This window comes from Bidens hawaiensis, unplaced genomic scaffold (genome assembly GCF_021521415.1).
Source record: "Bidens hawaiensis isolate Kalapana, Puna unplaced genomic scaffold, B.hawaiensis_p1.1 tig00014829_1, whole genome shotgun sequence".
Taxonomy (NCBI): Eukaryota; Viridiplantae; Streptophyta; class Magnoliopsida; order Asterales; family Asteraceae; genus Bidens; species Bidens hawaiensis.
The window spans coordinates 354,103-371,941 of record NW_027492309.1 but is presented as its reverse complement, the minus strand read 5'-3'; the positions used below and the strand labels follow the sequence as shown (position 1 = coordinate 371,941).

Genomic DNA, 17,839 nt, shown 5'->3' with positions numbered 1-17,839 from the left:
GCTTAAATTATCCAGTTGTAATACTAAATTAACCTTATTTTCACCTCAATATTGGCTAAGATCTCTTGCACTATTCTCTAGCGAATAACGGTTCCGTAACGAACAAACCGATGTCATCGAAATCCTGCCGCGTCCACCCCCCCCCCCCCCCCCCGTGAGGGTTATTAGGACAAAATTGGTATTCTATCACCTTTTAAGACACTTTTATATGTGTAATCAGGTTCTGGTAAACAGTATGTTGTTAAATTGGGTTTCGGGATTCTCCAGATCTAGTTCGGTTGTCTGAGTTCGGGAAAGTCAAGTGCTGTAATCAATTACGGGTCTGTTTCGAATGGATTCGGGCATTCGGTAATCGAGTTCCGGTCTGTTTCGATAAACGATTATGGTTACAAAAAGTACCCGTATAAAATAAAAATGGATAAACAAACAAGTTGAAGTTTATTGTCAAATGTCAACTGCCTCTATATTATGGTTATAAACAATACTGAAAACTTAACAGGTCTGCTGATGGTTACTTAAATTGGAAACATTTCTGCTAAAAAAGGAGATGAAAGAGAGGGCATCTGGTCTAATTATCGTCTCAATAAGAGTTGTAATTTGAGCTCGTTTGTCTTAATTGGGTTGCTTTGCTGTAGGTATATATAAGTCAAATGGGTAATAGTAGTTCCAAGAAAGCAACAGCAATCTCAATTTGCTTCAGGTATGTTACAACAATCTCAATTTGCTTTAGTCATGTTAAAATATGGAGTTCTGTTTAATTTATTATTTTAAGATAAATTTCTTATTTTTTTAATCAAAAACTATATTAGATATAATTTTTACTATATAAAACAGCAGCAGCATGTCCAACCGAATCTACATTTTGTCTCGTCGTAACGCCCGGGCTCTTCCTTTAATTGGGCTAAATGCACATTAAGTAGGTTAAGTTTGGTGGCTTTAACACCTTTGATCCCTATGCTTCCTAATGAGATAATTGACACCCTCACAAAAATGTGCAAAATCCCTCAGCACCTTATACTTGTGCAAATTCCATTATAAACCCAAGTTAACTTAAATCAATAACTTAGTTAAATTCACTCAAATCCCAAAATATGTAGCCACTAATATTTTTTATTAATAAACTTAAAGCAAAGATATTACAAATGGTTTTCCACGATTCTTTCTTTTGAGTATAAAATTAGAATTCAACGTGATTCTCAATCATCCTACATTCTGATGTTAATGATATGTACATACATGACAATTATAGTACTGATAATGGTGTTATGATTGAATTTTGTTTAACAGCGATGGTTCGTACCATTGTCATATTACTCATATATGGAGACAATGATCCAATTGTGGTTGTCTGATAATCATTGCGCTAGGGTTAATTTGACATTTAATCTTGATCCGGTTTCTCTTCAGATCAATCTACTCAAAACCCAAACTGTGCACAACCTCTATGTATTCACTAAAATCATAATTGTTTTATTCCCACATTAAATTCTTTGAACACTTCATGTGTTTAACGTGTACCAAAAAATAACATTTTACTTTACATTTTAAACATATTTAAAAGAAAAAAAAAATATGCATCTCCCGTTCATTTAGACAGATGGCTTAGCGGCACAAATATGCATGATACGCTACGATTACGCACCAGTTCACATACACACCAACCTATATTTGTTCCAAGAGACACCATACCATGTCTATCACTATCACCTCCTGTTTGCAAATTAAATGTTGCGAAGACACAGTCGGCCGCCGCCACCTCTCCGAAAACAACAGCCGCCTACTCACCTTCCCAGAAAAGAGTCTCGTCATCTCCCCAAAACCTCCACGGCCGCGACGAATCATCCTGGTTCGTCACGGCCAGAGCGAGGGAAACGTGGACGAAAGCGCGTACACTAGAGTCGCGGACCCGAAGATTAAATTAACAGAGAAAGGAAAACAAGAGGCGGAGGAATGTGGAGTGAGGATACGCGAGATGATTGAGAACGACGGCGCGGATGATTGGAAGGTTTACTTCTACGTGTCGCCGTATCGGAGAACGATTGAGACGCTTCGGGGGTTAGGGAAGGCGTTTACGCGGTCGAGGATTGCGGGTGTTCGGGAAGAGCCGCGGTTGCGCGAGCAGGATTTCGGTACGTACCGTCTTATTCTTATCTTCTCTGTAGTAGTCACACTTCGTGTGCATCATCCACGTGTGGATTGAGTAGTGTGTGACGTGCTGCTTTTGTGGTTGTACGGCACAACTGTTTTTTCTTTTTTTTTTTTCACTTTGGCGAGCTTGTTACTTTTATCTTTTTGTCTTTTTTTCGGTTTTACGAGAATTATGAAAAATAATTTGAAATGCCTTATTATTATATTACTTAATGTCAGACAATTTGGATTCCAATAGCCAGTAACTATCCGTATTAATAGTTTAACTAGTGACGCTGCGAACTAGGATGAGCTCGATGTCGTTACAAGTGTTGAAAGTTCTTGTAGCGAAAGCAAAAATTTCGGGAAAAACCAGTGCTAGTAACCTCAAAAGGTCGGTCTTGAATTGGTACTGACAATACTCATTCGGTACCGGTACCTACCATTTGCTCATCATCCTTACTACTAGTGTTGTAAAATTCACTAGGCGCTAGTCGGACAGTGGGGCAGAGACTAACAACTAATCGGGAATAATTAGATTGGAATTTATATATATATATATATAAATATATACACACACACACATGTATGTACCAAATTTTATATGTAGATTTTTTAATTTTGTTTGGTTTTTGATTAAAATAGTGATCAATCGAGAATTAATCGGAGTTTAGGCAGGATTTTTACAACCATGCCTGCTATTAACTTTAAATTCCGTTGTTAATGCAAATTCATACTCCTAACTATCATAGATCGTCACTTAATTTCGCTCATAATCATCCATTAAACGAAATTGGGTAAAAGTTATGCTATTAACTTTAAATTCCATTGTTAATGCAATTTCATACTCTTAACTATCAGAGATTGTCACTTAATTTCGCTCATAATCATCCTTAAACGAAATTGGGTAAAAGTTAAGTGTAAGCCTATAATGATTGTGAGAGTAGAATTGTCTGTCAACAAAAGGCAGAAGATTTAGATGCCATTGGCTATAAATCGACAGTGTAGCGATTATTGAAATCAGATTTGTTTCAATTAAATCATCATAATTATTATATGTAATAAATTAATAGTATAATAATGTATATCCCTCTTTATATTAAATTTAATTATAACAAAAATGAGTGTGAATCAGTCATGAAAACTGTTTATATACTTATTTTTTTTATTTGTATAATTACTCTACTTTAATAAATTATAACTGCAGAATTTACTCCACTTTAATTTGTTATAACTGCATAATTACTATACTTTAAAACTGTTGATTCATCGGATGAATTTCATCCTGTAAACACAGGGAACTTCCAAGATCGAGAACAGATGAAGATACAGAAAGCAGTTCGAGTTGAATACGGTCGATTTTTCTATCGTTTTCCAAACGGAGAATCAGCAGCCGATGTTTATGATCGAATCACAGGTAAGTTCTATTACTTCCATGTTATTAACAACACAATAAAAAAATAAGCAACCAGTTTCGTGCAGGGTTCCGGGAGACACTGAGAACCGACATAGACATCGGAAGATTTCAGCCACCAAGGGAGCAAAGTCCTAACATGAACTTGGTGATAGTTTCACATGGTTTGACGTTACGAGTGTTCTTGATGAGATGGTATAAATGGACAGTTGAGCAATTTGAGAGGCTTAACAATATGCAGAATGGGAATATGATTGTCATGCAAACAGGTCAAGGTGGAAGATACAGTTTGTTAGTGCATCATACTGACCAACACATGATAGAATTTGGTTTGACTCAACAAATGCTTGATCAAAAATGGTAATTTGTAGCCCGTGTCATTTCTACCTTTCTTTCAATTTCAATAAAAATAACCTAACCGAGTATTCGTTCTCGTGGTCAACTTTTAAGGCAAAAAACAGCCAAGCCGGGCGAGCTTAACTATGATTACTTCACCAATGGACCATCTTTCTTCACCCATTTTGACGATGATGAAGACGATGCAAGTTTCAGCTAAAGTCGATGTATAGTTATCTAAATACGGTTTATAAACGTACCCACCTCATTTCATACCTCATTTCATATAATTATGTTGCATGTCCTGTAAGCTCTGATAGGTTGATAGTAAACAAACACAGGACAATAAAATTAAAAAGTTCCAAGTTGAAAGGAATTTTGATTATAATTAATTTCAAGAAAACCAACACTAAACTAATCTGGAATGCACACTAAAACCAAGCCAGCAAAAACAGCTGACGCTCGCGCTGAAAAATAAGAGATTTGGCAAGGTTCAGTCGGTACAGTATGGTATGATAAGATATTCCTCCCTGTATGTATGATACGGATAACAAGCACAAACAGTATGATGATTTTGATTTAGTTAGATCCCGACAACACTAGTTTATTATCGCCTTCTTTCACCACATCATTAAGGATCATGGAATCTAGGCTATTAGTAGATTGGTCTTTCACTTCTTTAGGTTCACTTTCTTCTTTTGGATCTTTCCCTTCTCTCGATCACCTTTTAAGCTCACCACCATCATCTCTTTGTCGCCTTGGAAAGTCACGAAACCTGCTATCAGTTCCATCGGGTTTGTCGTTTGTGCTCACGTTCATGTTCGGGTTAGATGCACGATGGAGTTCCAAAGCATGTCGGTCACGGTCATCAAACCCGAGACCAAACCCATCATCATACTGGAAACGCTTAGCAGGACCTTCCATGTTGTACCGTTTAACAAAACCGCCACGTCTGTAACCATTATTATGCCGATCACTATCATTACCCACATACCTAGGCCTGCCAGTGCCTCTCCCAACTTCATTAATGTCTGAGAATCTTCTGGAAGGCCCGGATCTATATTATTCATTCTGCTTTGATTTCCGTGCAGAATCATAAAAACTAAACCTTTCTTCATGTGGTGGACCGGACCTACCAGGTGGAGGTGATCGGTTGAAAATAAGCCGATCTTTGTAGCTAACCCATCTGGAGCTTGTTGGTGATGAGTTATTGTTTCATGGTCCTGAATAATACTCGTTTGGATGATCTCGATAACCAGGCGATCTGGGCCGTCGGATTCTACCACTGAAACCAGGGGATCTACTACGCCGTCTAAAACCACCTATTGGAGAACGAGTTCGAGGTCTAGTAGGTGATCTTGAATTAGTTCGGTGATGTTGGTAAGAACTATTATTATTCCCTCCCTCGTCTTTCTATAGGTGAAAAGCATCGGCAATTTCTCGTGAAAGGAGGTGAATATTCTGTCATGAATTCATCACATTCGTCACCTGCGGGCCCGTGGTACCGACCTCTCGATCCCTCACCATCAAGCCGTGTATTGTACCTCATGGGCAGCCCCCGTCCCCTACCCTGGCTCAGACTCCCAAACCTGTCATGGCCAGTGTCTTCAGTTGGTCTTAACCCTAAACGTGCACGGTAATCATTTGCTTCCTGGTTCATAGGTGACCTGCTTCTGAACGGTCGACGAGTAACATATGAAGCATCCACGCCACCTTCATTAGTCATGTTATCCATGGGTACATAATCTTCTAAAATAGAACGACGGAAAGACGGGCCGCTATCCCTGCTCCTTTCCAGGGATCGGTTCCACAGCCTGCCGCCCCCAACGCTAGACGGTTATGTGGCGAGTATCTTCCCCGCCCAAAGGATCTTAATCCACCTGATTCCCTCTCTGGTCTAGAAGTTAAACCATCTCCATCCTTAGAACTGCACACAAAGATTTATTAGTAACAAGAGCATAACTTTGACCGAATATAAAGGTCAAATGTGGAAAATGAACACTAGAATGGTACCTCTGAAATCTGCCCCTGCTAATAAACATATCATGTGTTGATGGTCCGTTGATACACGTCAAAGATTCTTTTCTATAAAATCTTGGGCTTTCAGCTTTCATTTCGACATCCTGAGTATCAAATCTATCTTTTTGTTCTTCCCTGTAAGAGAATTTCCGGGCAGTGAAGTTTCTAGTTTTGGTCAAATTATTAGAATTTGTTCTATGGTTTTCAAGCAAAACATCGCATCCAGATGCACCCATCTTCCACTCGTCTGATTGGCTTGCAGCATGTTGCTGCACATTATCTTGTCTTCCAGTCTTCTCTTGATCAAATATCATCTCATTCGGTCCTGAACCAGATAATGCTTCATCAACCGTGTGAAGTTTCTTAGTCAAAACTGCACCAGGAGTTAAATATGTTAAAGCTGCTTCTTTCCTGGGTCCGAATTCATTGGATTCTTTAATTGTTGGAGGATTTTCTTGTACATTTTGAGAATTAGTTTCATTGGCATCTTGAATGTTGTTCATATCACAGTCAATTTGACCCTTGGTCAACACGTATCCTTTCCAAGCATTTATAGTCTTTTCCCTTAGTTCTCCATCTTCATATTGAGAATCAACACCCACATCTAGTTTACTGGCACCACTACCCGCTCTATAACCACTCTGAGAATTACCATAACCAAAATTTTTGTCTGCATCAGAACGAGAAGCATCGTGCATGATTTCCTTATTGACCATAGTGCTTGTTAACTCCATTTTCATCATACCTTCAACTTTATTTTGGTTGCTAGTTAGCTCCATTTTCGTCATATCATCATCATCATCAATTTTGTCAGAACTAACACCACTTTGAAAAAGTCCATTTCCCATACACGCTGATGTGTTAAGTGACGACTCATGTTTAGTGGCGGGACTGGCACTTTCTTTACAAGTACGCGAGTTAAAACAATGGTCAAAACCGGGGGGTATAGAATAGTCCATTGACAACTTGGTGTTGACAGCCTCAATACTGCCAAAGCCGCCTGAACTTTGACCAGAGAGGTTAGCCCACTTTGAAACAGTATTATGAGTCGGGTTCTCTAAGTCTAGGGTTCTAGTGATAGGAACATCATCACTAGCACTATTTGCAGGCTTATCGTGCATAGACTTCGTTTTCACAGCCACAATTTTCTGCGTAATTTCAAATTCATGAGTCAATGGTTCATGTTTTCCAGCCCTTAAACTCCATGCTTTCACGAGACAAGTTTTTCAACTCAACAGGTAACTTTTCAGAATTGTTGACAGATGTTGCGTTGTCATTTGCAGCATCTGATGCAGGGACTTCATGCTCATTTACAGATGGTTCTTCCAATGCATCCATGACAGTGTTTAAATCCCAGCTAAATCTGGCATCTCTTGCAGGAGAATTCTGTATCTTTGGTTGTTCTGTTTTGTTGATTGCTGATTCCAAAGGGACTTGTGAAGAAGAATCATTCAATGTTGATTCCTCAACTTTAGAGGGTGTTGCTGGCGTTGTTGATGTATGGTTATCAGGTTCTTTTTTCAAATTGTTTTCAGTAGATTCAACATCTTTTGGAATGTGTTGACTCACAGATGACAGAACTTTAGACCCTTCACAACAATTGATTTCACCTCCCAAACTGTTACTGCAAGCTGCAGCAGCAAGTATAGATATGCCAGAAAAGTCATCATCTTTCACCAACTTGTTTTGATCCAGTTTATGATCTTTACTCCCACTTTCACACTTTTCAGTAACTGCTCCTGATGTAACTGAAACTGAATTTAATTTGGGACTTGTTTCATGTCTTTCTGCACCCTCCAATGGTGGATTAGTGATGTTATGTATCGGAGATGATGGCTTGAATAAGAATCTCCTTTTCTTGATTGGAATGTGTTCAGCTTTCTCACTGAAACGACACTCAAGAACCGATACTCCCAACTGCAGATTTCACAAAAACACATTAGAATCAATTATTTAGGCTAAGGTAACCAGTATGCCATTAAATATTACCTTCTCTGATTCAAAAACAGGCATTTCTAGATCTGTTGAATCTTCAGTTAGCAATTCCCGCAGGTTAAATTAATTGTATTTGAAGTTGACTTTCGAGGTCTCCTTGATGAACTTCTACACCCTTTTGAAATCTTTGTCCAAGCGAAGTCTGGATTAATTAAGCTAGTGAGTTCCAAAACTGTTGTAAGCAGACAACTTGAAGAACTTTTCACATCAATAACAAGTCTTCCACCACAGTTTTTGCAGGATATGGTTCTTCCGCCGTGTCTTTTTCTTGAATTATTAGTAGAGGTTGAACCCCCAATGCAGGTGCACAAATGAATCTGCAAGGCCAGAAACAATAATCTCCATCAAAATGTCCTATGACCAGTGTCACAACACAATATTTGAGTGATTTCAAGTTTCAACTCCCACCATTAGATGTGACACCTCATCGTGTGTCGTTGAAGATTACAAAAGCTTTCAAAACACAAGATACTGTATTCAAAGTCTGCAAAGAATCAAACACATTTATGTTCAGATATAGACCTAATTGGTCTACACAAACAAATGACATTGCAAATCAAATACAGAGCATTAGAAACAAGATTCCGAAACCCTAACTGGCTCGTAACCGTTGCCACTTGAGGAAATCTTCTCAAATAATGAGCATCTAAATAGATCTTTGATCCAACTGAAGATTAACCACAGATCCAGAAAATCGATCTAAACACGGCATAGCAGATCTATTATGATTAAACCAAACCGAACCGCAGACAAACGAGTTCATACATATTCCAAAATAAGTAATCAGTAATCACAACACGATGAGTCCACTCATCCGAAGTAGTCACACATAATGCCGCCGCAGTAATCACTCCGGATCGTAAACACCATCAAATCCGTCAAGTTTCAACAGATTTTGAAGCAATAAACTTCCGTATGTATCATTCGAGTCTATCAAATCCGTCGAATCTCAACAACACAATATTAAAATGTAACAAATACAAAAGCAAACTTAGGGTTTCAAATACCTGATGAACGAATAAACATCCATGCCACGGAACACTCCAAATGGTGGCGGCGACTATTGGCTGAACACTTTCTCTCACTACAACACATACATCAGCAGCAGCAAGCAAGCATCTGTATATAATTTATAATAATAAATCAATCTGCTAAATGATTATATTCCACACATTTGTTTTGTTTTTTTGTTTGTTCTATATGCCACTCTATTACCATTACGCGATCCCTTGCTTCGATTGATTGTGTGTGACTGCGTGTATTTTTGCCTCGCCACGATGTTTGTGTGTATATATATATATTCAGATGTATGTGCACCACCAATTTTCGTCCTGTTTCGTGACTATTTTGCCCTTAGTTTTAGTGCTTGTTTTACGTTTATGCCCTTTTAGAGATCACCAACTCTTGTGAGAGTGGCGTGTTTAGTTAAAGTCAACCGACACCCATTATGAGAAAGCTAATTAAAGCTAAAATAATATGGTGGAATTTAGATCTATATTGTTATTAATTAATGTTTTTTCGTTTATTCATTCACTAGCTTTTGAACTCGTGTATTACACGGATTTTGTCAAATGATAAAGATAAATAAGGTTTGTTATTTCAGTTGCGATTCTCAAAATACTTGTGAATTAATTTAATGTAGACTTAATGGAAAAAACAAACAGGGTTAACGAAAAGTACTAAAATAGCATGATTTTGGAAACACCAGGTGTTGATTTGCAAGAAATTTAAAAAAAAATACTAAAGTTGTGTAGTTGGTCAAATCTTAGGTATGAAAATAACATTTGATTCAATAATGAACATAATCCACACTATGTTATAACCCATTTGACAAAATGGTTTTGACCCATGACCCATAAATAGCTAGAATGAATGAGATGAGAGATTATGAATTAGATGAAATATAGGCTTGACACCTAAGCTTAACATTTTCATTTATTAGTATTGTAAGATGTAAGATAAGATAAGATTTATTTTTGTTAAGAGATCATTTTATGTGTGAAATGTTGATTTAACAATACTTGTTTAGCGGCTAATGATGATTAATCAAGTGTTTATGAAGGTAAATGTGGTATATAGCTTCAATGATGATGAACTAATAATATTTTATTTCAAATTAGACTAATTAACTTATTATCAAAACAACCAAGGTTGATTAAAGTTTTAACTATTATTTTTTCAGCAATCTCCTCCTCTTTTATAACCACAAAATAATATAAGACATCATACAACATGCTATGAACTATTTAAAATTTACCACAATAATAACTATATTAACAATGCCAAATATCTTGATCATTGCTTTCATCATTATGTCACATAAACAAGTGTCCTCATGTTTCAATCTCTTCCTTTTATATCTTCATATTTCATATGTTTCAAGCGTCTTCATGTCTTCATATGGAGTTATAAAAAGATGAAAAAACTACTCCTTAATGAGAGGAGTTTTACTAGGATTACATAACTCGAGTCTAAAGTTACAAGAACGTATACAAGGCTTTATGGTTACAGCCTTACAGGATTAACAAACCAACTCACATAAGAAACCCTTGTCACCATCACTTTAGCCATCGTCACTCCTCTCTTTTGTACGAAGAAAGCAATGAGGAGGCTGAGACCAAGAGATCTTGGCCTTGGTGATCGATCTTACATGATACAAACCGAATGGGATTCGGGCTTTGGTGTCCTTGTGTGTGAATTAGCATCATTCCACAGTAAAATGGGTTGTGAACTAGGGATGAGATCGGTACCGTACCGGTACCAATACCGAAAGTACCGCTACCGAATTTGAGAAAAAATAGATACCAAATTTGAGGAAAAATAGATACAGAATACCGTACCGAATATATCGGTTCGGTACCGGTAGCGGTATTTCGGTAATTTACCGCTTCAATATCGCTTTAGCTTTTTATCTTTGTTTTTGTTACCATTTAACTCATTAGTTTATCACTTTATGGTGTAATCAGTAAAGAAAATCAAAGAAACCCTCTAAACTTAAACTAATCAGTTGATTTCTTAATGGTGTAACCAATAATTTCAAACTAAAAAACCAACATAAACTAACCCACTATTTAAGTTTATCATAATTTTAAAATAAATAACTCAAATAACCACACAAAGTTACCTCGATAGAACTATTCTTTTGTAACGTGATGAAGATGAAGATTCCATGCAATGGTGATTAAGATGTAATATTGTTTTAAATGAGAATTTATAGTTGTTTGATAACAAGGTAGGTTTTAAAGAAAAATAAAAGGTAAACTAAATTGAGTTGAAATTATTAGAAATTGAACATTATAGTTTCTTAGATTTAGATTAGGAAATACAATCAGGGACATTTTTTAAAATTTTAATTAGGCAAATCTCTCTAGATATATATAATATATATTCGGTACCAATACCGATTTTTACCGCTAAGTACCGGTCCCGATACCGCTTTTTACCGATACCGAATTGAAGAAAAATGAAAACCGATACCGGTATCACTTACGATCAATCAGTATGGTATTGATACGGTACCGGTACGATAACGGTACGGTACCGGTATTGGGTAAAAAAAGCTCATCCATATTGTGAACTATCTTTAGTCAATCATCCACCAACGTCAGCAAGTTGAGGGTAAAGTTTTGAATTTTATTAGCGGTTAATTTAATAAGATGAAGATCAAGGTAATTGTATTTCTAATAAACGTTCTTGATGTAAATCAAAAACGATTCACGTGTCTTTTCGATCGTTTAAATATTTTTAAATGAATACACAAAACCCAACATTTTTAGCCTATAAACTATCTACTATCACAACCTAATCTAACCCAACCATTTAGTAAAAAACTAATTTCTCTTTCTTTCACATATACAACCCAACATAATCTAATATTTTACTCACTATCAAAACCCAACTTAAATCAATATTTTATTAAATAAAAATGCTTCATTTTTATAAAATTTATATTAAAATGTTCAATATTTTTTTATTAATAAAACCTCATAGCATTAAAAAAAAGATTACAAGTTGTACTTTTCATGAAAAAACCAAGTTATATAAAAGTTTGGTTACAAACTTAGGTTGCTGAAACAACCTAGGCTGCAACCAGTTATGGACAAAAAAGAATTTCTAATTTTTATTTAAAATATTTTTTTGTCTTTTTTACCACCTTGCAACCGGTTGTGATAAATGGTCACCATAGTGAATTAATGACAACAAACTTCAATTATTTGAATTGATTGAAACATTACTTAAAAATCAAATAAGACGACTTAATCTAATCTTGTTTATATTTGGATGATACTTTAATTAATAATAAATTTTTAAACTTGTAAATATTTTTAGGTGTTTATGGGTGACATACAAGTTTTTTTTTTTTTTTGAATAGTAAACTTCTTTTAATTCTTGTTGTTTATGGGACTTAAACCCAAGATCTTCCCTTCCCAAAACCAGATGTTTAAAGACTTTGTATTTTCCAATGAACCACCACCCTATTGGTAGAGTAATTACAGTAGGGAATTTATATTATATAAAATAAAATAGTGTAATAATAATTACTCTACTTATTTGTACACTTCTCACGTAAAAGTCATTTGTGTTTGATCAAAACCCTATATATCTTATATTTTGTCTTTTTTTTTTCGCTTGATTTTATTGTATGGGAAGACAAAATACTAAATTTATGAGTTTACGTTAAAAACAAATTCGATTGAGATATTTGAAAGTTGAGAGTGGGCATTTATAAGTTCAACACTTCAACTTGCATGCTTTAAAACGTCATTCAAGTAATTGTTAAATAGTACGCGAAATTACTTTAAAAAATCGTGGGCATTAAAAAAACATTTTTATCTTATATAAAATAAAATGAGGTGTTTTGGTTTTTTGAAATTTAGAGTGGAATTGGTTGTGGTAGGTAGAGTGTGACAAATTATGTGGGATTAGAATATGAAATACTAAAATACATTCCAAACGTGTTTGGTTAGCAAACTTTGTTATGGGTGGCTCAGGATGGAGAGTTTGACTGGAGTAATCATGTTGTTGAGATGGAAAGAGCAAATGTTGCATTCATAGTCAAAATTAATGAGAATGCTGAATCTTCAAACACTCAGGTACATTCTGATACTTCTATTTCTGATCTTCTTGCTAAAATTGAAGAATTAAATCAGGAGTTTGGAAAATGAAAAACTGAATGTGGTAAGAAGGATGTCTTTCTAAATGTGTATGCTGAAAGTGAGGCTACATATGAAAGTCAAATCAAAGGTTTGGAGGATGATTGCATGGTAGCATATCAAGCTCAATCCAGAATGAGAATTGAGATAGAAGGACTGAAGAAGATGTTTGCTGAAGAGAAACTCAAGAATGCTGATTTGTTGATTGAAATTGAGTTTTTAAAAAACCTAGTCTCTACGGGAAACATTGTTGGGCATGTTGAAAAGATGACTGAAGAAGAGAAGTACAAGAAGGTTCCACCCCCGTTCTGTGATAGTTACCCATTGAAAGTTGATAAAGAGAGCAGAAATGAGTATCTCAAACAGTTCAAAAATTTGTTTGATGATAAGCCAGAATTTATCAAGCAATATGATGATGTGATGGTAGATCAGAATGGAGAATTTGTAATGAAAAAGGCTGACAAGCAAGAAACTGTGGTGAATGAACAGCTTCATGGAGAGAAAAAGAAGTGGAGTGAATACTCCAGTGAAGAAAGCAATTGTAGCTGTGGAAGCTCTCAGTCATCAAAGAGGAAGAAGAAGAAAGGAGCAAAGAAGAAGAAAGGTGACAAAATTCTCTTCTGCCACCTATGACATCAAAGGTGAGAGAGCATCATGAAAAAATGTAAGGCCCCGAACCCCGGGAACCCCACAGTTGGTAATCATTCAAACCCTCGTAAAATTTAATAAACTTAGAAACCGTTTCTTCCATTAAAACAAACGTATCAGAGTATAAATTTTGCGGAAAACATGAAAAATGAAATAAGTTCCCAAAACCCGGGAATTTTGCCCAAGAATCAAAATAAGTATAACTTTTATAAGTTTCCTTGAAATAAAATATCCATAAACAATTCTTTCTTCCAGTATGCCTTCACCATCCAAGTAGCTCCGTGCACGTCCAAGCGATAAAGCATCCTCTTCCAAATCCTGAAACTTACACTAACATGCACACAAAGTCAGCTTGAGCTGAGTGAGTTCAAGTTTTAAGTAAAAGATATCAGTAATAAAATCATGATAGCCATACCAAAGGTTTTCTAAAAGTAAAAGGGTACATCCATCTAATCATCATTATCGAACTTAAACATCCTCATACATACATATACAAATGTATATGTAAACATCCATTCAATAACATCCCTATATACATAACAGTATATATATAACATCCACGTATAACATCAGGGTCGAGAAAACGTACAACCCAAACACGTAACATCAGTGCATGCAAACACGAAGTAGGCATACACAACATCAGTAGTCGAAACGACTACAACATCGCCAAATAGAGGCCAAGAAATAATGTATATACATATATATATATTTAACATCCCAAGGCTTACAATATACTAGAAATCCTATATAAAATCATTTTAAAAACATTTCATCAAGTATGAAAACATTTAGGTGCGCATGCTAGCCCAAAACTTAAAAAGAGTAAAAGGGGCATCATGAACTCACCTGAGATCGATCGAATACTTGCAACGAGCTAGGAAGTTCCTAAGGGCAAAATCACAAGCAAGGGCCTGTAAATTATACATAACGTGTTACTAAACTAGACTGTAGGAACACTCTAGCCTAATGGGCCGTACAAGCCCAACACTTTGGCCCAAGGCTCAACAACTTGGCCCAAGGCCCAACACTTGGCCCAAGGCCCAATACCTGGCCCTAGGCTCAATACCTGGCCCAAGGCCCAACAACTTGGCCCAAGGCCCAAAGATAGTCAAATCGGGTCGAATGCGAGTGAAATAATTCTTAAAACCATTTGTTAACCGAATCAGCCCCGAATGGACCAAATTCCGTCTTAACTCTTTTCATTCATCATAATTATGTCACCCGAGTTGATAGGGTTGACGCTTCCTTTTTACAACACTTACTTTAACATTTAAACGAAAATTCGGGCACCGCCAACTCGATTGACGAAGCACTAACCACCACAGCCCCGAGCACCAAAAAAATAATTTTTCCACAGCCCTTAAACCTCCCTAGGGCTGCACAAACTAAATCGGTCGGTCACCCTGTTGGTACATGATGTCAGTAGTTCAGTATCTAGTGTCTGTAATCGTGTTATTTGGATTTGTATTAAGGTTTAAGCGAACTTGTCTCACAAGTTCGCTTGATATAGGCGAACTTGTGGAACAAGCGAAGTTAGTGACAACTTCGCCTAAACATGTTAGGCGAAGTTGTCGTGTGATATATAGGTTTAGGTTACGACATGTTTGATAAGAGTTGTTCAGTTCGTGTAATCGGTGATTGATATATCACGTGTTATTAGTTGCAATACAACGTGTTCTTTGTTTATTGTAACGTGTGTTTGCTTGTGTTTAACGTATATCGATTCTACGCTCGTATCGTCTTACGTAGGGATTCCGCACCTACGTAGAACGAGATATTCTGTGTAGATCCGACTGGGAACCTACACACCCGATCAACTAACGCATCAAACTCAACAATTTGCAATTGTACACCCGATAAACCCTAGTTTTCGAACTAAAATCGATTGACCGACCTAAACACCTCCAATGACCACGAAATTTTAATATGATGTAAATGCCATACCTGGGGATCTTTCTACACTGGAAACTCTAATTTTTATCCACGGGAAGTGGGTCAATTGCACTCTAGCCAAAATCTGCCCAACGAAAAGTTTAGGCAAAATTGAGCATCAAAACGATTAGGGGTGAGAAAAAAGAGTGTAGGGGATTGTATTGCATACCTTGAACTACCTCTAGGAACTTGGAATCGATCAAAAGTCGAAGCAATGAAGGGGGGAAGGGGCTGCCTCTTGGCCGATCGCTGCAAGGTTTTAGGTTAGGGTTTTTTTTTTTGTTATAATATAAGATATTACACTCTAGTCCTTCTAGATTCAAGTGTAAGGCAAAATGGAAGGAATGGTTAGGTTCTTTAACGTACCTGGGTGACATAAAGGCTTCCGAGAAACGTCGGATAAATCCCGAGAATTATACATACTCTACACCCCGTTAACCCTTGAATTCGGAATTAACGGGTGTTACAGAAAATGAGAAGAGAGCATGTTCCATTTGACATATGTGCTAGATCACCACCAGCCATCAAGAAGAGAACAGAAACACAAAGCAAATTTTGTTATGATCAAAGTCGTCCACCTATCTATCCAATTTTCTCTAATCATGAATTATTTGATGTGTGTGATGTGGACTATGCTCCAAGAAGAAGATGTTCAAAAGAACAAGAGGAAAGTTCTTCACAATTGCCATCTAAGCTGAAGAGGATTGTTTTTGTTAAAGAAAAATGTTCCCAACAAATTGATCTCATCAAGCCAATCAAGATGGACTTTTCCAACACTTTGTACTCAAAAACATCTTTAGGGTTTGATTTCCCTAAACCAAGTGAAAAGATCAAGGACAAGAAACTTCTTGAGGATTTGGGAAACTTTGCTAAAGTGTACTGCACAAAATGTGATGCATATGTGCATCACACTGACTCTTGCTGGATTCTTGAGGATAGTTTTGAAATTCCAGATGTGGTTAGTGGCTATGATATAAAAAGCAACAAAGAAATGTATGAGAGATACTTGAAGGGAATAAAAAATCCATCTGAAGAGAAGAACTATCAGTCTGTGTTGGAACAAAGACTTAAAGCAAATTTGAAGCTTAAAGAAGATGATAGAATCCTGAAAACAACAGACAAGAACAGAAGATCTCCAAATGAAGAAAAGGCTAAGAAGAGATTAGGTGTTCTTAATGGTGATGAGAAGTTTCTGTTAAAACAAGGATTTGAACCAAGAGGATTTCAGTAGAAAGTAAAGAAGGAAGTAGAAGGTGGGAAGGATAAGGTGATGGAGGAAGTTGATGGAAGCTTTACAGTGTTTGCAGTGCACATTGGACAGAATTAGACACTGATGATGAGTGTGAAGTTGTGTATCAAGATCCACCACCAGTTCAAATTCCAACTTCTGATACATCCTCCACTTTCTCTGAATTACAAACTGATGGAGTTTGTAACTTAGAATCAAACTGATTTCTTTTGTGTGTGTGCAGGATCAGTCCATGAGCAAAAATTATTTATGGTATATGGATAGTGGATGTTCAAAGCACATGACATGTGACAAGTCTGCATTAATAGATTATGTGAAGAAGTATGAGGGATCAGTTGCATTTGGGAGTGATGAAAATGGAGGAAAAATTTTTGGCAAGGGAACACTCACGAATGGCAAAGTATCCTTTGAGAATGTTCTACATGTAGAAGGACTACAGTACAATCTGCTGAGCATTTCTCAAGTTTGTGACAAAGGATATAAGGTTTCCTTTAATGATGAACATTGCCTGATTTTGAAGCCAGAGTTTGTGATACCAACAGAAATGATTATGATGATGGCTCCAAGAAATGGCAATCTCTATGAACTGAGAATGAATACTGCAACTTCAAGAGGTGGTTCATGCTTTGTATCAAAGGCAACTGAGAATGAATCTGTTTTATGGCATAGGAAGATGTGTCATGTAAATTTGAAGAACATGAACAAGCTAGTGAAAGGTGAACATGTTGTTGGTCTTCCCACAAGAGAGTTCAAGCTGGAAGACAAATGCACATCTTGCCTTAAAGGAAAACAACACAAATCCTCACACAAGAGCAAACTGCTGAACACAATTGATGAGGTTTTGGAACTACTTCACATGGACTTGTTTGGTCCAGTGAGTGTTCCAAGTGTTGGAAAGAAGAGATACTGCCTAGTAATAACTGATGATTTTTCAAGGTTTACATGGGTCGTTTTCATGGGAAG

At 36.6% G+C, this 17,839-nt stretch overlaps 3 protein-coding genes across 3 annotated transcripts; 1 reads left to right on the top strand and 2 right to left on the bottom strand.

Annotated features, from left to right (window-relative positions):
* Positions 1 to 1,690: 1,690 nt before the first annotated feature.
* LOC143547784 (phosphoglycerate mutase-like protein AT74) lies at positions 1,691 to 3,905 on the top strand. The gene is made up of 3 exons (XM_077039117.1): positions 1,691 to 2,129; positions 3,425 to 3,544; positions 3,610 to 3,905. The coding sequence occupies exons 1-3, from the start codon at positions 1,691 to 1,693 to the stop codon at positions 3,903 to 3,905; spliced, it is 855 nt and encodes a 284-aa protein (XP_076895232.1).
* A 635-nt stretch (positions 3,906 to 4,540) lies between these two features.
* On the bottom strand, positions 4,541 to 6,642 carry LOC143547783 (uncharacterized). Its single transcript, XM_077039116.1, has 2 exons — positions 5,891 to 6,642; positions 4,541 to 5,804 (listed from the first exon to the last, which is right to left on the bottom strand). The coding sequence occupies exons 1-2, from the start codon at positions 6,637 to 6,639 to the stop codon at positions 5,627 to 5,629; spliced, it is 927 nt and encodes a 308-aa protein (XP_076895231.1). The 5' UTR covers positions 6,640 to 6,642; the 3' UTR covers positions 4,541 to 5,626.
* A 433-nt stretch (positions 6,643 to 7,075) lies between these two features.
* On the bottom strand, positions 7,076 to 8,420 carry LOC143547789 (uncharacterized). Its single transcript, XM_077039121.1, has 2 exons — positions 7,886 to 8,420; positions 7,076 to 7,813 (listed from the first exon to the last, which is right to left on the bottom strand). The coding sequence occupies exons 1-2, from the start codon at positions 7,907 to 7,909 to the stop codon at positions 7,076 to 7,078; spliced, it is 762 nt and encodes a 253-aa protein (XP_076895236.1). The 5' UTR covers positions 7,910 to 8,420.
* Between the last annotated feature and the right edge of the window lie 9,419 nt (positions 8,421 to 17,839).